This window comes from Chelonoidis abingdonii, chromosome 1 (assembly GCF_003597395.2).
Source record: "Chelonoidis abingdonii isolate Lonesome George chromosome 1, CheloAbing_2.0, whole genome shotgun sequence".
NCBI lineage: Eukaryota > Metazoa > Chordata > Testudines > Testudinidae > Chelonoidis > Chelonoidis abingdonii.
Window position 1 is genome coordinate 97,284,906 of NC_133769.1, and position 20,043 is coordinate 97,304,948.

General features: G+C 44.6%; 1 protein-coding gene across 2 annotated transcripts in view; it reads right to left on the reverse strand.

Annotated features, from left to right (window-relative positions):
- Positions 1-448: 448 nt before the first annotated feature.
- The window catches only part of XPNPEP3 (X-prolyl aminopeptidase 3), a 23,339-nt gene continuing 3,744 nt past the window's right edge, over positions 449-20,043 (reverse strand). Inside the window, exons 2-10 of one of the 2 annotated variants that reach the window (XM_032787700.2) lie at positions 19,007-19,123; positions 16,077-16,484; positions 12,555-12,757; positions 11,925-11,987; positions 9,019-9,132; positions 5,565-5,650; positions 4,621-4,804; positions 3,259-3,379; positions 449-2,583 (exon numbers count right to left, since the gene is read on the reverse strand). In XM_032787700.2, the coding sequence (XP_032643591.1) occupies positions 2,417-2,583; positions 3,259-3,379; positions 4,621-4,804; positions 5,565-5,650; positions 9,019-9,132; positions 11,925-11,987; positions 12,555-12,757; positions 16,077-16,484; positions 19,007-19,123 (1,463 nt within the window). In that variant the 3' untranslated portion in view covers positions 449-2,416. The remainder of the gene's footprint in view (positions 2,584-3,258; positions 3,380-4,620; positions 4,805-5,564; positions 5,651-9,018; positions 9,133-11,924; positions 11,988-12,554; positions 12,758-16,076; positions 16,485-19,006; positions 19,124-20,043) is intronic. The other variant, XM_032787691.2, reaches the window with a different exon arrangement.

Here is a 20,043-nt window from a genome sequence, read left to right on the forward strand (position 1 = left end):
GATCTTATGTAACTTCATGGTCAGAGAAACAACTTAATACAAATTATCCTTTTTTCAAAAACAACTTCGTATTTCAAAGTTTTATTTACAGATAGATACACAATCATCAACTCTGCAGTTAGAAACATGGGAAAATACAGCTTTACAGGTGAATGCTATTCACAGCTAGTCACGTAGATTCAAAATCTAAAGTTACTACTATAGGTATTGGTTGGCACAGCACCAAAGGCATGTCTGGAATAACAATGTTATGTGTAACAGATTTAGAGTACAGGCTAAATGATTATCAGTTAGCATATTAGCAGCAATGTTATCCATCTCCATATATCTTTAGTGCACCTTCTTTCTAATAATTTCTATTGTACTTGTCACTGTAGTAGCTGTGATCTAATAAAATTATCACAATCAAAATATAGCAGATTCTTTTAAATAGGCATAGACTGATCTGTAAAACTCACTAAAAGCCTCACCTTTTTTTCCCTTGCCCCTCCCCTTTTTTTTTTTTGAACAGGTCAGGTAGGTTAGCTGCCTTTAAAGAGTCAAGTTCATCCCTTGGATGCATGTACCCATCTCCCCTTGAAGGCGATGGGAGATGCACATGTCCACTAGGGTGCACAATTTGGCCCTAATTAAGCAAGTCTTGCAACACCCACCTAAAAGAGGTAAGCAAATTTTGCAGAAGAGGAAAATGAGGCACAGAGAGGTATAAAAGGTTTGGCAAAGGTCAGACAAAATTAGCAGAGAGCCAGAAACAGAATTCAGGAGTCCTATTCCTATATGCTAATTGCTAGAGTAATCCATCTGAGTTGTTGGGAGAGATTGAGGAGTAGATCAGAAAAGAGAAGCCTGGGATTAGGAAGTTAAATTTTAGAAGAAAGACAGACAGAAAGCAAGCATAGGGAAAGGAGAGAACAAAATAAAAAAAAACAACACACACTGAGAACAACAGAGGAGAAAATACAGGGAGCTCTACTTTAGAAGCGGAATAAAGAATGGAGTGAAGCAAAAGAACGTATAAATAAAACAAGGGATATACATTGTAGTAAATGATATTTTTCACAATGTATTAAATATAAAGCTAATTGCCAAAATATGACCAATAAATAACCAAATACCGTATATATGTATGTATTATAGATACAGTTACCACGGTTTGAAATGGACTGAATGTTGGAAGGGAATAGAGAATTAGGATTCATCCTCTTTTCTAGAACCTGCAAATTCATTCATCTACCCTTGAAGGAAAGGGGTCACATTTATCCCTGGCTCAGAGAAATCGTCAAAGACTTTTTAAAAAAAAACAAAAAAAACTTGGAAATCACCAAAAGGTAGGTGCCCTATTTGTTAAAAAAAAACTTTCAAAAGGGAGACTACTGGAACCCCCTACTGGAGGTTGTTCTTCTCTCTCTCAACAAGTTACAAAATACATTCTGGACTGCTTGAGGGGCATTGGTGTGGTTGCCTGCACCTGCCATTCAAGCACTGGATGGGATTTTGACTGTCCCAGACACAACTGTACACTAATGTACACATATTTGAACTAGAGAAACAGCAGCTCATCAGTGCAGACCAGTAAAGTCAAGTTGATCTCAGGTAGAAGAATTGGGGGTAGGGTGGCGGGGAGGTAGAGTGGAAGTCTGGAGCTAAGAATGGGTGGGGGGAAGAGACCAGATGGCTGGATGAACGGGCAATCCAAACACGTACCAAGGGCACTGAACCCAGTCAGTCCCCCTCCCAACTACCAAACCCTGCTGTATGCCTTCAGATGACCCCTTCTTACTATTGCCAATATTTCTCAAACCTCCTAGAAAGAGAGCCTAACATAGTCTCTTCCCTAGATACCAAAACCCTTCTGCATCAATACAAACTTCTCACAACCCGACCTGATCTTCCAGTCTCCCAGCCTCCTCATGTCATTTCTGCACAGAAGTCCAAAACAACCCACTTGCCCCCTCTCCCAGACAAACTTTTGAACGTTTTCACTTAAATCGGTGTCTGACTGGGCTGGTGTGAAACTGACAACAAAGGGCAAAGTGTGGGACATGGCCCTCAGCTGCTGCACCCTGTTCAAGGACTTGCTGACAGAACTGAAAAAGATCATGTGCATGAGAGCAGGATTGGAGAGATCCACCTCCTGCATTCTAGATCTTTCACTCAGCACTAACTAGAACAGACGTTAACTATGTAAATAAATGGTTTCTTCACTTTCTAACAGTGACGTTACCTGAGCCATTAATTATCCAATTCCCGTCCTAACTACAGAGTCCCCATACCAGCAACAACTTCCATCCCAACCACCACCTCTCCAACTGCCCTACAACCAGGTCCATTCACAGAAATATAGATCACTGCATGTGTGTGTGGGAGCACGTTTCCTGAGGAACCCAAGCAGAGTGTATAAGGCAAAGGAGAGAGATCACAGGCTGCGGCCACAGATCTGCTCGACATGATAGATCTCCTTGGGGCAGTCTGCAGACAGGATCAGGGGTGCGTCCTCCGTCACTACCACATCATCCTCGATGCGCACACCAAGGCCACGTAACCTCTCTGGGGCAACCATGTCATCCTCGGGGATGTAGATGCCTGAGGGAAAGGAGGGAATAAAACCCCTCAGAAGAGCCAGATGAGAAGATCCTACAGAATGCTCCCCCACTTCACTGGCTCACATGGTGACGAGGGCAGGGCTGTGTGCTGAGCGATACTAGAGCGGGTCAAACCGGAAGAGCTTTGTCAAGGAAAGTTTTTCTCAAATTCATCTCTGTTTGGGGCAGCTTCTAGCGGAAGGGGAGGGTTGAGAGCTGTGTACAGACCCCCTGTATAAAAATATAAACCCTAACGCTTCCATTCAGCCTTTCTGCATTTCTCGATGTCAGTGCTGCCTATATGAGAAGAGACACTGACAGTGCTCTGGGCAAGGGGGAGAAGGGCAGAGAAAAGAAAGTCAGCATCAGAGACCAGTTTCTATTTGAGGGCTGCAAGCCCAACTGTAATGATCTGAAGGAAAGTGTCCCAGTAGAACCTTAATTTTTACACAGTAAGCAAACATGCATTGAGAGCTCACCCTTCCAACTGGCTAGTTCTGGTTATATGCTGGGAGGGTAATAATTCACTGTGCTTTTTAGTACACTATTTGTTTAACTCCATTGCAAAGCACCTCAAGCATTTTGGTCTGAACGTGCAGGGAGCTATGTAAAAGTATATTATATCATCATCAATGTGACTTGTTACAGAATCAGGGTTGAAAGTATGTCCCTTTACCTGGCTCGATGGTTATCACCATGCCCGGTTGGAGTGGGAGTGATCGGGACATGTCTGGTGTGTCATGAACATCCATACCCAGGTAATGGCCCACATGATGCGGGCAGTACTTCCGAACAACCTAGCAGGAAGGAAAACACTGTTACTACAGCCACTGAACCTGGCCCCTGATCCTCCGTCCCAACACAGAATCATACAAATGTAGGACTGGAAGGGACCTCAATAGGTCATCTAGTCCAGTCCGCTGTACTGAGGCAGGACTAAGTATTTTCTATTCTAGACCATCCCTGACAGGTGTTTGTCTAAGCTGTTCTTAAAAACCTCCAGTGACAGAGATTTCACAACTTCCCTTGGTAATTTGTTCCAGTCCTTAGATATCCTTACAGCAAGGAAGGTTTTCTTATGTCTAACCTGAATCTCCCCTGCTTCAATTTAAGGACTTCTTGTCCTGTCCTCAGTGGCTAAAGAGAAGAATTTAATACCCTCCTCTTTATAACAACCTTTTACATACTTGAAGACTGTTATCATGAGGAAAAGAAAGGGAGGGTGGGATGTACAGGAACACGATGGCTTGTGCTTGTCATAGGGTCTGTGCTCATCAGTCTCATGCCCAAAGGATCACTGGAGGCTTTCCTCCATTTCATGTTAGCTTGCAGGGGAACTGGGTGCTCATGAAAACAAATGACGATCACTGGTTTGAGCCAAGCCTACAGCAGGCAGCTTCACTGCTGTCTGTCCTCAATAGAGTAGCCAAATCTCTTAACTCCTGCACACACCACATACTTCAGTTTTAGGCCCCCCCAAACAGCTCCGCTAATATAGTTCCACTCCGACCTTCCGCACCCCTTGGAGACTCCAGGCCTGGACCACTCTCATCAACAGAGCCTGCCAATTTGCAGCAAACTGTGCAGTGGTTTTGTGATGTGAATAAAATGTTCTCTAAGAACTAGGCTTAGAATGCTAGTTTTCACTTCATCCCTCCCTTCAGTGCTTAACCCCACTGCATCACCCTAATCTCCTCCCCCATCCAAGGATCTCATTGTAAAAAGAAATCCAAACATCTAATCCAACCTCCCGTTCCCCACCCCATCCTCTGTACATTTCTTGAGAACTGCTGATGCAATCTGATCTGGCTGTGCTGCCACCTGCTGAGAGAAACAGGCATTGCCTCACCTTGCTTCACATTTTTATTGGACATGTTCCTGTCAGGGCTGTAACAACTGAGATAGCCATATACTGAAGTGAGCCCCAAACCCAGGTTGCCAGGGCTTGGACATGGATTGCCATACAGGTGGTCTTTCCTGCAAGGAGATAAGGACCAGATCTGGTTTGTGGATCCCAGGGTGAAGAGAATTAAAGTACCTTGAAGAAGTGGTTCTCAGTGGTGCTTTTCTTTAGGATCCCCAGCTCTTTCAGCTTCTGTCCCATAAGGCTCAACATGAGGCTGTAGATGTTCTCCAGGCTCACACCTGGAGAGCAGAGGCTCAGGCAGGACTTCTGGATCTCCAGGACAGCCTGGTACAGCTCTGCTTGGGGATCAGTGAACCTGAAAGCCCAGGGAAAGTGAAGGAGGTCACATCTCAAATGGGAAGTTGCCAGATCAGGCGCAGTTCTGAGTCAGACACAGCTCAGTGCTGAAGCACTGAGAAGAAAATACAATGGCTGTCAATATGAAAGGGCTCACAAGGTACTACTGAGGTCACCTCCTTCCCCGCTGTGGAGAGGGGACTCTTGGTCGGAATCCTTGGCCTGAAGCTGAGTAGGGCAAAGCTGCAGTTTCAAAGGGAGGACGTGAGCAAAGAGACACTGGAACCAACCCAACCATCACAGGGACATTTAATGGAACGTTCCTGACCTTAGACAGGCAGCCACTCATGCGTGGACTAAACACCTGCTCCCTTATGCCTCACTCACATGCCCAGAGTCAACCCCTACACAAGAAAAGGCAAGACCCATCTCTGTAACCTTAGATTTGTCTTGGTAGATGCACTAAGGGGGGAAATAAAAAAAATAACAATAACCACGTACATTCTTCCAGTGACTGATAAGGAAAGACTGAGGAATAGAGGTCCTCACCCTGAATGTTTGCTTTATGTAATTTTGGTTACTCTGAGATACCACAGTGATGGATACACTAAAATACTTACATAGACAGACAACATGCACACACACACACACACACACACACACACTCTCACTCACTTATGGCTAATCACAGATTAATGCACCTATGCCCACACTCAACCACAATCCTCACACTCTCTCAGAGGTAACGCATAGCACATTTCCATCTGTGGGCATCCTACCTGCCATTGATGGGCCAGGTGCGAGTGATGTCACTTACATAGCAGGAAGACTCACATCCACCATCCAGTAAGACCATTTCTCCATCCTGGAGAAGAAGAAGAAATATACCATGGCACAGGCCAGCTGCTAAGCTTCCTCTGTGAAAGGGGCTCTCTCTGTGAGAGGCTGACCCCTGGGATGAGGGGATTCTTTTCTGCAAAGATGGAGTGGAGACTGGACTCCTCTCACAGAAAAGAATTTCAGGTCCCCATGTTCAGATACGCTACAATGGCTGAATTGTTGAGTTACCCTGCCAGGTAGTCTTGAATGGTGCCAATACCTAGAAAGCCTGAGCTCCATTCCCCTGAACTATTCTGCACCCGGAAGGAGCCACCTTTATCCAAACAGGCTGGCGTCTGTGGTCATCACTTTACATCGGACAGTCTCCAATTGCGAGATCTCTTTTAACAGGAATTCTGTGATAATAATCAGGACTGAAAGGGTTTTACAGAGGAGATGAGAAAGGATTTGTCCAGTGCCTCTCGTGCATGGGTTCCAGAGAGGAAAAGGGACAGCTGAAGAGATCTAGGCCAGGAAATCATATTTGTTACAGGATATCAGGAGACTCAACAGGTGTACTCCTTCTTGGACAGGACAGCATTTTGGAACTGAAACCTTAAAACCATTTCTGTTATCTTCACTGCTCTCTCCTGGGATGTAAGTGCCATCCCAGTGATTTTACTGGCATTCCACATCATGGCAGCCAGCACAGAACTTGGCCCCCCGACCACTGATCTCAGAGTCAATGGGAGGGTGTAGTTCTCTGCACTGGGGGGAAATCCATGAAGCAGAATCTTAGATATTCCTGGTTTTTAGCTGCTATCAGTATAGGTAGATAAATATTATGAATATTTACATTAGAGTTTGGACTCACTGCTAGTCTGACTTTCCGCTTGGACTCCATTTTAAACCTCCTGTAAACAATTGGTTAAATTATTTTAGTTCAATGTGGGATGATCCCCTGCTTGTTTTCTTGGGAATAATAAACTGAGTAAATGACAGAGAATTTTTTTGCTGAAGACACTCAAGATCAGGGTTTGAATATCTCATAAATGTCATTGTCAAAGGGTGACACTGGCTCTTTAAGCTCTGTGACTCATCTGCTGCTTCCCCGTTGGGATTAAGAGAAGGTACGTAGGCCATATCAACAGGGAGAAACTGAGAGGGTGGAAGAGTCAGTCAGGAAAAAAGGCAGGCAAGAGCTGCCTGGGAGGGAGAGCTTGGCAGGACAGAACAGCAAGAAGTCCCTGGAGGAAACTGTAGGAGGCTCCTGGGGGAAGGCTGAAGGCAAAAGAGCAGCAAGAAGGGTTTGCTGGCCGATCTCCCCAAGCTAGAGATCCAGGGTCACAGGGCTGAAAGCAGCACAGGGAGTTGTCTGCTGACTTTTAACCTGGAGAGAAGGACAGGGCCAGAGACAACTGAAGGCTGGGGAGCACTGGTGGGCTCACCCACAAATGTCTCCACACTGAACAGCTGGAACCAGACGGAGACAGGGATGTTCCTCTGGTAAGGATGAACTCCTAGCAGAGAGGGTGTGGGAATTCCCATTGGGAACAGTGGGTGGCTGTGCTGGTAAAAGGACAGTAGAGGATTGAAGAAGAGCTTGGGATTTGAAGGATGATATACATGCCATGTGAGAAATGGATGATGTTTTGGGACTTTTGTTTTGGACTATTTGCACTATTTTTGTAATAAGCCAGCCCCAAGGAGGAGGAGAATGAGGTGAGAGAGTGTCATGGCAGAGTTACTGGGGATTCTGAAGAGGGGAAACTGAGGCAGGTGCACTTGTTTGGCTGCTGGAGGATGCTCCAGGCAGGGCCACCCTCTGACAGTCTATGTCAAACGTCCTGTTCCTATAGAGACTGAGACAGTGACGACACTACTTAATTATTCTGTGAAGCAATTCCAAAACACTAAAAAGAGAACATAGCAGTCTGAGATGATAGAATATTTTTATGGACTCAATTTTCATTCTATGGGAAGGGAAGTTTCTCTGGAACAAGAGGTCACTGTGGAGTCTAGCTTGGGAGCAGCCACCCACACTTTAACATTATCAGTGGCAATTTTTGAGTTCACCAGAATTGGTGGGAATGGCATGCTTTGCATGCGTGGTTGCCAAGGTGTTAACAGTGCTACCTGACAGTACCACTTCCTTCTTCCTCCATTGTAAGGGAAAACCTTCTACAAAATTGTAGGTGAGATGGCAGACTTAATTCTAGAGTGATTCAATCACATTTCCACATAGGAAATGCAAGTTCTCTAGAAGGAAGTGTCAAGAGGAGTTAGGATTTTTCTTGAGGATGTCTTCCAAACTAGACACACTGTCATGCCAGTTGATAGAAAGGTACATCTCAGAGGAAAAGCAAAGCAAAGTTCTTGCTAATGATTGTATCCTCATGATAATCAGTTCCTCATAAAACTAATAAAAATGCTCTGAACTGACTTTTATCACAAGCCGTTTGAGGTATGCTCGCAAGCCTGACCTTGACTGGCAGTGTAACAATAGAAGCCTTTTTTGCTACAATGATTGGTCTTATCATGGATACGTGTGTGTGAGAAGAATATTTCAAGGACCCAACTAGCACTCTCTCCAACAAAAGATTAAGCCAGGAAGGAAGCTCACTCCTACATAAATGAGGAGGCAAGATAATAGGCTCTACTGAAAAGTGAGTCCTAGATATAGTATAATAATGTAGTAACCTCCTCCAGAGAGTTGCGTGAAGCTAAGACTGTTTTGTCAGAATTGCTGGAGAAGGAGTCAATGGTTTGGCGTCCGGAAAACAAGGCAGACAGATTCACCAACAGCAAGTTAAAAAGACTCCAAAACATTTCCCCTCCCTCCTCAGCCACAGTAAATGGATTTAACTGGCCTTCTTTCTGTCATAAAAAGAGCAGAAATTTGCTGCTGCAGCTTACTGTGCACCAAAGTAAAGCAAGACTGAAGAATTCAGGTGAGAGAGGAGAGGCCCTAGCATCCTTGTTACCACTACTTTGTCTTCAGTGTGACTGGTGCTACTCTCTCACTTTTACAATGTCAGAACCCCACCCAGCTTTCTAGACTGCTGCACAGGAACTACAAAAATGCATGATACAGGAGCAGATTTGCAATCCTATGAGAGAAGCTCAGCATCCTTTAGAAAATATAGCAACGAGTGCATTAAAAGATAGATAGTGAAAAGGTAAGGATGGATTTTAAGTTGGCCTTACTGCCAACATCAGATAACCATATTAGGTTCTCATCTCCCATTGCTGTGTAAATATTCTTTCATTCCACCCCACTTGTTTCAGCACTTCTTGTCACAAAAGAGGCACTAAGGGTACAGCTGGACTTGGTGTAACCAATGGTCAGGGGCTGGTAAATGGACACAATATAAGTACACTGAAGTTTAAACACATGGAAGACATTTGATTTACCTTGATAAGCTGGTTGTTTTTTATATAGTGCAAGGTGTTGGACCTGTTGCCACCAGCGACCACAGGTGGGTAAGCCAAGATCTCAGCCCCTCGTGCCCGGCATTCAAATTCAAACTGGAACAATTCAGAGAGAAGCCCATTATTTCTGGCACAGTAAGTAACTGTGCTGGGCAACCATAGCTCCTGTCCCTACGGCCATTCTGTCTGTCTATGCACAAGGCAGTACCCCGAGAACAGCATTTCCTGAATGAAAACAGCCCAGGGTTCCTCAGAACAGCAGAAGATGATGCAGAACAGTCATTTTTCTTAGAAGTGTCTGGAACCCAGTGTTTGGTCTCATAGAAGAGCTCTCTGTCTGAGTTTGTAAATGCTACAGCAATGATGTTTTAATACATTTTTGTGGGGATCTGTGCATTTTTAAAGCATTGCTCTCACTTCCCATACAACTTCAACAAATTTTTGAAGCTCTTCTTTATCTAGCTTTGGGAGGTGTTTTAATCCCAAAATACCAGCTAACTTTTAGATCAATATCTATTTTTGTAACCCTGTCTCACTACCTGATTAAGAGAGTCCCCTATCTTACATCAGAGCAGAAGACATCAGGAGATTCAGACAGGTTATGCCCAACTATTGTGCCACAATGATGAAAGAAATCCCTGCTCCTCACCTTCCTCCAGTGCTGAAGTAGGTAATACAATGAGTCTGAATTAATGTACTCAGACATAAGTACAAAAAGTACCATTACCAAACATCTTTTAAAATTTGCCAAATTGTGTGGGACAAAATGCTCCACGATACCCACAATATAAATGCTTTGGGTAGTGAATTGTATAGTACACATCTAGGCGGAGGGTGGTTTTTAAAATTGCATCTTAAATTAAATCAGCATCTCTAGGAGAAGTCTGTACTACTGATCAGCACAGACAGACCCCTTTCAACTCAGACATCAAGGGCCACATCCTGCTTGTCTTGCTCAAAGAGGCAGTCCTGCTAAAATCTCTAAGACTATTTGGATGAGAAAAGTAATCAGGATTCGGTCCTCAATTTGTAATGTATAGGTATTCTGAAAATCCTTTTGGGAAGCATTTGTTTCAGGGAAAGGTCTAATTTTTTTGCATGTTTGTATGTTAGAGGGTTATTTCAGAGGAGAAGATATTGTAATTTTGCATAGAACTGTGCAGGCAGTTTGTAATTGTAATTATTTTGGGATTAATTTTGTACATATGTAGAAGGGGTAATAAACTAAACTGTAAAAAGATTTAAGATCACATCACTTGCTATTTGGGTATATTCTGGGTTCAAACGCTAGAGAAAAGACATTACCACTGGACAAACTGGATATTCACTACATCTTGCGGGGGGTGGGGGGTGTAAATATTCAGAATCCCCCAGGACTGAATCTAGTGTAAAAGCAGAAGTTCATGGAGGTTGGATCTTGGCACTGCTGGGTAGCATACATCCAATATTAATCTCTCCAGACATGCAAAGAGAGAGCTGTACAGGCAAAGAAATTTAGTTCTTAGCCAAAACAACAGGAAGTACATCAGTGTGGAGAGCAATGAAATCCTAAACGGGAAAGCCTTATTCCTCACTGGAAAACTCTCCCCCTCCTTCTCCTACACATTCCTGGCTCTTCTCTACCCTTTCCCCCTTAGTGATACCCTATATTACAAGCATTAGGATACAGATTATATCTGACATTAATAGTTAACAATACCTTAAAGAACACTTATGCCTTGTCTCTGTACTATACTGTACTAACCCCATTAGTAGTTCCACATAATTGACAAAAGTCAGATGGCAGTGATGTATCATTTGCTTTTCATACCTTGCACAAGGAAGGGAGAATGGAAGAGCCTGTGGATCTTCACTAAAGCCTCAGACACAAACCCAGAATTCCCTGTTTGTCACACCAACAATTCTCCACCTTTGCTGACTTTCCTCCAGTCTCACATTACTTGAAGTGTATTATGACATTCTCCTCATCATGCACACTGCCAAGTCACCTACACCCACATGCACTGCAAGTTCTCTTCTCTGCAGCACAAACCACAGACTCTGGATTCAGCCCCCATTTTTTATTTTGTTTTGTTTCTTCTCTCGTTCTGTCTCCTTTATTGTTTCTATTTCTTTATTCATTGAATTTTTTTTGTCCTTTCCCCCCCCTTACTGCTGCTTCCCTCGCTACCACACTGACTAGCATTCCACCCCAACCCCCCAGGTGAGAAAGTCACCCCCAGGAATACTCTCTGCTCTGCTACAGCACTTGTTGCACTTTAAAAGGAACGGGATAGGCTGCTATAGCTGCAGAGACAATTTTTATGGAGCGTATGGGAGGTTCTGAAAAATGCATGATCCAGTTTATAGAATGTCCGGCACTTCCTTACACAAGGATTTTTAAAGCACCCTTTAGATTTGCAGTGACCCTTCCAGAAGCTACAGCCCCACTCATCTTGCTCTTCTGAAGCAAAGACACTGATACAAAGAGCCTTCTGAGAAAGATGTGTAACCCACACTGGCAGTGTCAGTCACTTTCCAGTGGTTAGTCCACATTAGACGTTAAGAGTTTACTATAGCTATCAGCTTAGGAAGTTACTCCTTTAGCTCAATGGGTAAAAAATCCAGCTTTCAGTATCAAAGGTCCCGGGTTGAAAGTCCGCTGGTTGCCCATGTTCTGCTGTTCTGTTGCTATAATTCAAAGGCGTAGACTTGACAGAGCTGCAGCTGTTGGGAAATATCATAGGCATGTCAGAGGAACCAGAAAAGTTGGGCGAGAAGGGGCTTGGATTCTACTCACAGCTCCGCACCCCTATCAGCCACAGGCAACTCTCAGATCCTTTTACTCTTCCTGGAGAAATAAACGATACGCAGCCCTCTCTACCTCCACAGCCCAGCAAGGTACTGACCTTAGCATACAGAAATGCTTCATCCACTGGGAATTTGCTGGCAAACATTGTCTCTATAAAAGCCTGTCAAACAACAAAACAGATCTTTCATTAGCATGGGATCTGAAGGGGAGGGAAGAGTCTCTTTTTACTTCACTTTCCTTGACATTAATATTCAAGGTTATGAAGGATGTAAAGAAAACTGAACAGTCCCTCTTTCTCACCCTGGTCTGTAATACAGGAACCGGAGGAAAATAGCAAAAGAAGGGGGAAAGAACAGCATGAGGAAGCAGGGGAGACGTTGGGAGCACAAGAAAATATTCTTGTTCTGGAGTGGATACCATTTTTAAAGGACGTCAAATATGTAACAACTCCTTGGTTGTCTTGACTGGAATTACGTCAAGGTTGAGCACTCCAGAAGTTCAAGAGCAGGCCTTATACCCTTTGTGCTATGGGGGAGGGAACTAGCGTATGGTTAACAGGGAGATCAAGAAATTGTGCCTCCACGAAGGGAGATCCGGCAAGACTAAAGTTACCACTCCAGCCCAGCTGAATTTGACCCAGCTTCCTTTTACATGAGTGTACCAGTCCATTCTACCCCGCGCTCAAGAAATGCTGCCTTTGTTTACTTGATGGGGTCACATCCCATACCTGTGATGTCACCCTTCCAGCAAACTTCATCCTCTCGATCTCTGCAGGGGATTTGATCAGTCGGAGTTGTTGTACTAGGTGATGAATTGTTCGGACACGGTTTTTGCTCCCAGCTTTGATCTTGGCCAGAGGCTGCAGGTAGTCAGAGTGGAACTGTGTGTGCACTGGCTTTTCAGAATCATACCAAACCATGTTTGATTCACCTGAGACACACAAAACAGACACAGATTAAGATTAAAGATGTTTTGTGGCCACTGTACGACTGAACACCTCCTAGACTGGAAAAAGCTGAAAACGTGACATGTCATCTGAGAGGTAATTTCCCCTAGATTTGTAATATGGCCTCATACTTGACATGTGACCTCAGTGTAACACGGTATTAAAGATCTCTTTATATCTTAGCAGGTTAGTAACATGCAAGTAATCAAGTCTATCTGGGTTTTGTAGATTTAATAATAGTTTATGAATTTAAAAGATTTATTCAATAAGTAAATATCCATTTCTATAAATATTAAGTTATCTTCCCCATATACATTTCGTCTTCACAGAGAAAGCTGCACTAGTGGGATAAAGTAAACTGGGGGGAAATGTTTCATGACAAAAACATAACCTTGCAAGACTGCATAATGAGAATTTAGATTCCTGAGCTCAGATGCCCTGTTTGATCACAAAGGAGAATCCATAAGACAAATCCATCTCTTGTCCATGACCAGCTGGGGCAGCAGTCAGTAGCAATTATGCTTTGGGATGGATTGTTTGGAAATGCCCTGTCTCCAGCCTTCCACTGAAGTGAAGTTCCTCAGGAAGAATGTAATTCTCCACATTGAAATCTGCCTAGAACATTGGGATCAGCAGCACCCAAGGTTTTTTTAGGGTTTTTTTAAACATAATGTTATAGACAGAGAAAAAGAAAGAGGAGAGGTTAAGACAGGGGTGGAATACCCCTTACCTTCATCCAAACATTTCTATGGAGACCTCAGAAGACACTAACAAAAACCATTTGCTTAACAGAGATAATCATCTAATACAGGGGGTTTCAACCTTTTTCTTTCTGAGGCCCATCCTCAACATGCTATAAAAACTCCAGGGTCCAGCGGGGAGGACTTGGGGCTTCAGGCCAGGGGTAGGATCATTGGGCATAGGCATAGTTGGACTTCTATTTTGGAGGGGCAAGGGCTGGTGGAGCTTGGGCCATCCCCGCATAGCAAGGTCCAGGGAGGAAGCACCACGTCTGCTTCCTGACTCACCTCAGCAGGCCACCCACCTGTCTGGGATGTGGAAGGGACGCAACCAAAAAATATAATTCAAAAGGGGAACTCAGGTCAAAGTTTGAAAAGCGCTCAGGGTTCAGGCAGGGGGTAGCTCAGAGTGCAGGCGGGGGGCAGCCAGGGGCTATGTACGGACAGGAGGTAGCTAAGGGTGCAGGTAGGGGGTAGCTACAGACTATAGGTGGGTAGGAGAATAGCTCAGGTTGCTGGGAAGTGGGTAGCTAGGGACTGTGTATGGGTGGGGCAGTAGCTCAGGGGTGCAGGCAGGTGGTAGCTAGGGGTTGTATGCAGGCAGGGTGGTAGCTCAGAGTGCAGGCAGGGGTAGCTAGGGGCTGTGTGCGGGCAGGGGGTAGCTCAGGGTGCAGGTAGGGTGGTGGTGCAGGCAGGAGGCAGCTTGGAGGTTGTGTGCAGGCAGAGGAGTAGCTCAGGGTGCAGGCAGGGGATAGCTAGGGGCTATGTGCAGGCAGGGTGGAATCACAGGGTGCAGGCAGGAGGTAGCTAGGGGCTGTGTGCAGGCAGGGAGTAGCTCAGGGTGCAGGAACAAGGGTAGCTAGGGGCAGTGTGCGGGCAGGGGTAGCTCAGGGTGCAGGCAGGGGGTAGCTAGGGGCTGTGTGCAGGCAGAAGAGTAGCTCAGGGTGCAGGAACAAGGGTAGCTTGGGGCTGTGTGCGGGCAGGGGGTAGCTAGGGGCTATGTGCAGGCAGGGGGTAGCTTTTTTTGTTTTAACAAGGGTAGCTAGGGGTTGTGTGCGGGCACGGGGAAGCTCAGGGTGCAGGCAGGGAGTAGCTCAGGGTGCAGGAACAAGGGTAGCTAGGGGCTGTGTGCGGGCAGGGGGTAACTAGGGGCTATGTGCAGGCAGAGGGTAGCTCAGGGTGCAGGGACAAGGATAGCTAGGGGCTGTGTGCCAGGAGGGTTCTCCCTGCATTAGCTGCTCCCCCCTGCAGTGGCTACTCCCTGAGGGCTCTGCTGGCCCCAGAGCTGGCCCCCTGGACCCCAATGGCTCTCACCAGCTGCATGAGCAATCAAAGCGGGCTGGGAGCTGAGGAGCAGCCCCAACCCCAGGCACCAGCAGCAGAAGGGGAAATACCACAGCTACCCACTCCATGCCACCACCAGCTAGAGAGCAGCTACCCCACACTGCCTGGCTCCAGCTTACCACCTACTACCTGGCCAGAAGGCAGGGCATGAGAAGGACTGGGGTAGAGAAGGTAGTGTGTGTGTGCGCCCCACTCTAGGTAAGGCACTGCAGTTTGGGAGGATAACAACCTTGTGCCCTCTGAACTCTGCCTATGAGCTCAGGGCTTTTGCCTACATTGGGGCTTCAGCCCCACTGCTCCCAGATTCAGACAAGGGAGGAGGAGAGCTTAGGGCTTCAGCCCTGTGGTGGAGCTCCCAGCTACAACCCTACCACTCCTGGCTTCAGGCTCAGGGGGGGAAGGCACCAGGGATCAGGGCACTGGGTTTCAGCCATGGGGCCCCGCAGTCCCCCTGAAAGGGCTCATGGACTGCCAGAGGGCCACGGACCCCCCAGTGAGAACCGATGATCTCATAAAGATGGAGCAGAATTATACTTAATCTATTTGGGCACATTTTGGGGAGGTTAAGACAGGAGATTGTCTAACAAGAGTGATCTTTTATAAGCGTCACTGTATGATAGAAACTGGTATGATGCAGCAAATATACCACACACAACCCAGGAAATGAAGAGTTGTGAAAGTGGGTTTGTGTATCACCACATATAGTTTTTAAAGTGAATTTAATGCAGGTGAAGATGCTGGCTGAGAGCCTTTAGAGACTGGAGTCCTCTAGTAAAAGACCAATATAGTATGGGCAGCAGCACTGCAAGCATCCCACAGGCAATGTCTGTGCTAACGTACCGCACCTGTAACATGGAAGGGCCATATTAAGGAGAGAGGAGAAAGGTCAGTCTCCGTGGCCCAATGATTCTTAATTGCTCATGACACTAACAACAATTAGAGCCCCTTTTGTGTTCAGTGATATCAGTTCATTAGTACCTGGATACAAACCACTAACCCACAAACCATTAAAGAGCCACATACACAGGGTTTTTTTCTGTCACTACCGAACTGGGGCCAGATTACAACCAGTACCTTAGAGGTGAAAATCTCTTCCCATTCCCAGCGTCATGTGCCTTCCAACACAGGGTCTGGTTGGAACCAGTGACAGAGAACGCTTCCCAATCTTGTGTCATCCAGTCCCTGTAACCTGGGTTCCATCTCATCTTGTTTCCATTACCTTTCAGTTTGGTCACCAGGTGTCTAATCTCCTCTATGGGGTAAGCTTCATCCACTCCTGTCAAAGCTACTGCCCCATCTGTGCCCGATCGTGGCCCATCCCAGAGCTCTCGGCTTGGATCTCGCCGTGGTACAAAGAGCATGGCCTTGTGGGATGGCAGTGCCTTGCCAGGCAAACTCTGCAGCACCAGGATGCTGTCAGGCTCCTGGAAGCCACACAGGTACAGGAAGTTGGTGTCCTGGTGGAAGGTGTATGGGATGTCGTTGCTCATGTAGTAGGTGGGGTTGGATAGCAGAATCACTGTGTGGTCCACCCCACCCCATTCTTGCGCCTCTTTGTTGATCAAAGTCATTAGCTTGTGTCGGCGTAGAGCATATTCCACCTGTGACAATCCTGGTGTTACCTCCCCTATCAATGAAAAACAAAATGGATGAAGTAACATTCTGATCTCATAATCACTTTCACCCCCTGTTCAGGGCTCTCCTTAAAACTCCATGCTATCTCGCTAGTCTCATACACCTCACTCCACTGCTTTTCCATTCCTCTGATCATTCTGACCTCAGAATCCACTTTCCACTGCTCTCCGTCCTGCCTCTTTGACCTCAGATATCCACATCCTTGGTTCACTCTGTTGCTACACTGTGCAGGGAAAAAGACTGTTTTAAACCAATTAACTTTACTGCCCTAAACTTCTGGGCAAAGATTTTGATCAAGCAGCCTTAGACAAAAACCCAAAGCATTCTGGGAGCAAACTAAAGCCAGATAACATCTATGGGGCAGGGGAGGGGGAAAAGTGGTGGCAAAGCAAGCTAAACTTTAACCCTGTTGGAAACCACCAGCTTTTATGGCATCTGGACATTGAACAGAACACCCTGGTGCTAAGTCTAGTGTTAATTTAATCAGATAAGGTTGTATTTGGACAGACGTTCTGGTGCCATGTGAAGTCATATATTAGTTCTAAAGTGTAAAAGGCAAAGGCAGTTTTACAGGTACCACATGAGATCAATCAGAGACAGAGAGATTGTCCTTGAATATTTAACCAATCAAGGGGCTCAATTTAGAAGCAAGCCAAGCCTTCCAGGATGATGTCAGAGTATTTGACAGAGCAAAGAAAACTCCTCCATAAAAGACCTAATTTCTCCCAGTGATTAATAAGGTGGGATCTGTTGAACATGAAAAGGAGCTACACTTCCAATGATTCCAAGGACACAAATTCTCTCTCAGAACTTCACATTTTACCATCCTTCGCTAGCAAAGAATAAGAAGTACTCTACACAGAACAAGAGACTGTCACTGAAACCAGAGGATACAGAGGACAGCCTAAGTATTTTAAAAATACCGGAGACTAGTTTAACTATGATTTAAACTAATATTATGCAAGTCTTAAAGGGTACTTTGGCTAATGTCCTTCCTATTTTTTTTAATATATATTTCATATTATAATGTTTATTTTCATACTTCTTTTCCTGTTTGCTATACTATGGAATAATTGCAACTCATTGTGAGGTATTAATTCACTCGGCAGTCTCCTTCAACAACTGCTTTTTAAAAAAAATTTGCATTTGTGGTTTCTAGCCAGAGGAGAATTTGAGGGAAATAATTTTTCTGAGGAAACGGACTTTGAAAAATTAGTGTTTCACTTTCATTAAATTCTAAGTTTTAAGGGGAAAAAACCATATCTTAAAACCTCTTTGGTCCAAGAGACTTCATATTTGTTTTATTCTCTTCTATTCCTAGAAGAGGTAACGTGCACAGATCTATTTCTTTTATGGTCAGATACTGAATTCTGGAGTGATCCACTATGGAATTTTGAAATTCTGAATGCTCTCTCTCATTCCAGTGGGCTTCATACATGTCACTGCAAGTCTGGTGATGTTTAAAAGTTGTTTGTAGAGGCTGATGCAATTTGGGAGTTCCACTGGCATTACAGCTGTACCAACGGAGTCTGTAAACTCCTTTAGCCTTAATTATTAATTTTTAGTCTTTCAGAATGACTACAAATGTTCAATTATTATTTTAAATAAATCAATACCCATTTACAATCCTAGCTGTTTTATTAAGTTTTGTGAATTCTTAACTATTTGATAAACTTATTTTTTCCCCAATAATAGCCTTGATTATGAAGGAACTGTTAACCAATAACAGAATTCTTAGCTTTATACTTCATGTCTTTTCTAGATTGTAATAAATTATAACTATACTTTTACTCATAAATCTGCTTAATGCCTTACTTCTTTGACATACTCACTTTCACTGATCTCCAGCACACCTTTCTGACCTCACAATGGTGCACCGACTTAATCTGCTCTCCTGTTCCCTACCGTACTTCTCCAGGTTTAGAGTCACCTATGCCGGTGTCTTCTTTTCTTCCTTCTACACACCCCTCTATAGTTGGGGGAGAGGAGGAAAGTGCTCTTTAAATGTGTGCTGTCCTGTTTATCTGGAATTCTGCTTCCCAACCCCTTCTTCTGAGCCATATCCCTTCTTTAAATCTCACTTCTTAAAACCTTCCTTTTCTCTTTGATTCACACAGTATTGTCTATGAAACATTTTTGTGATACAGAGTGTGCAAAGGACTCTAAAAATGAATTAGATTATATTGGCAGGATAGCCAGCTAAGGAAGTGCCACTGAGAAAAAAAGTCTATAGTACTTGTGTCTGTGGCAAGAGAAAGATTGCATCAGAAAGGAAAATAAGTCTGGAATGTGTCAATGTATGGATTAGGGTATAGGAACTCAGCCTCTCTTCAGAACCAGATGCTGTCTCAGAACAGAGAATTCCACAAGGAATAAAATTACTGGAATAAAGTAAATATAAATGATAGTGCCAAGCTACAGACCCTTTTATATGATGCAGGCAACTAAGGTACTTCCTCAGAGAAACACATGACGGGTGCCACTAGTGAACTACCAATGGCTCAGGATCCTTACCTGGTTTGAGAAGGTGCGGATGTGTGAAGGAGCTGGGCTGGCCCAGGTACCTGTTTGGAATCTTCCTCTGCTGGGCAGGCTGGATGGAAAATCTCCGAAGGAAACAGGACTTGCAGCCTAAAGAAAAAGAAATGCACGGTATAAAGATGAAAGACCTTTCCAGGTATCATACAGCAAATTTATATACCCTCTAAAGATCTCACTCTTAGCACTGTTCATCCCACTTTTCTTGCAATGATATCTCTCCTCAACTTTTCAACTTGTTACTTGCACAGTTGACTATAAAACCATTAAAATACGAACTCAAATAATGATTGATTTACAGATGAAACAAATATAGCAAAGTTATAAGCATGGACTAGGATGAATAAATTACATAAAGTTAAGGTACATTGGAATTGACAAACCAGTGACTGCATGCTTGAAAGAGGAGAGTTTTGCTGGTTTGTGTGAGATTAATCTCCTCTATCTGTGCATAATGGGCATGCAGGAAAAATGAAATGTTTAATTCACCCATGGAAAAAAAGAGATTGCACTAGCTCCAGCTCTGTCAACCAACCTCCCCCACCATCCTGCCAATATGCTTTGATCATGTCCTCAAAGGCCCATCTTATAGGGGAAAAGGTAGTTCAGTTTTTACGGCCTTTGCGATCAATCTTTGTACTGAGACTACCAACAAAAGGACCAGCGAGTGTCATCACGATAGACATATTCATATGGAGGCTGCCTCAGAGTCTCCAGTTAGTACTTAACTAAGTTATTTACTATCATCCTAAACTGAACTGGAACTGGTCATTCAGAAGTGAACGTCTCCATAGCCTATTCCCAATCCCAAGAGCTAGTCACACTGGCAAAACAGACGACAATAAGAACTAGCAGTGTGCAGAGAGGTTGGGGAACTACATAGTTAAAGTATCAGAGGGGTAGCCATCTTAGTCTGGATCTGTAAAAGCAGCAGAGAATCCTGTGGCACCTTATAGACTAACAGACGTTTTGGAGCGTGAGCTTTCGTGGGTGAATACCCACTTCGTCAGACG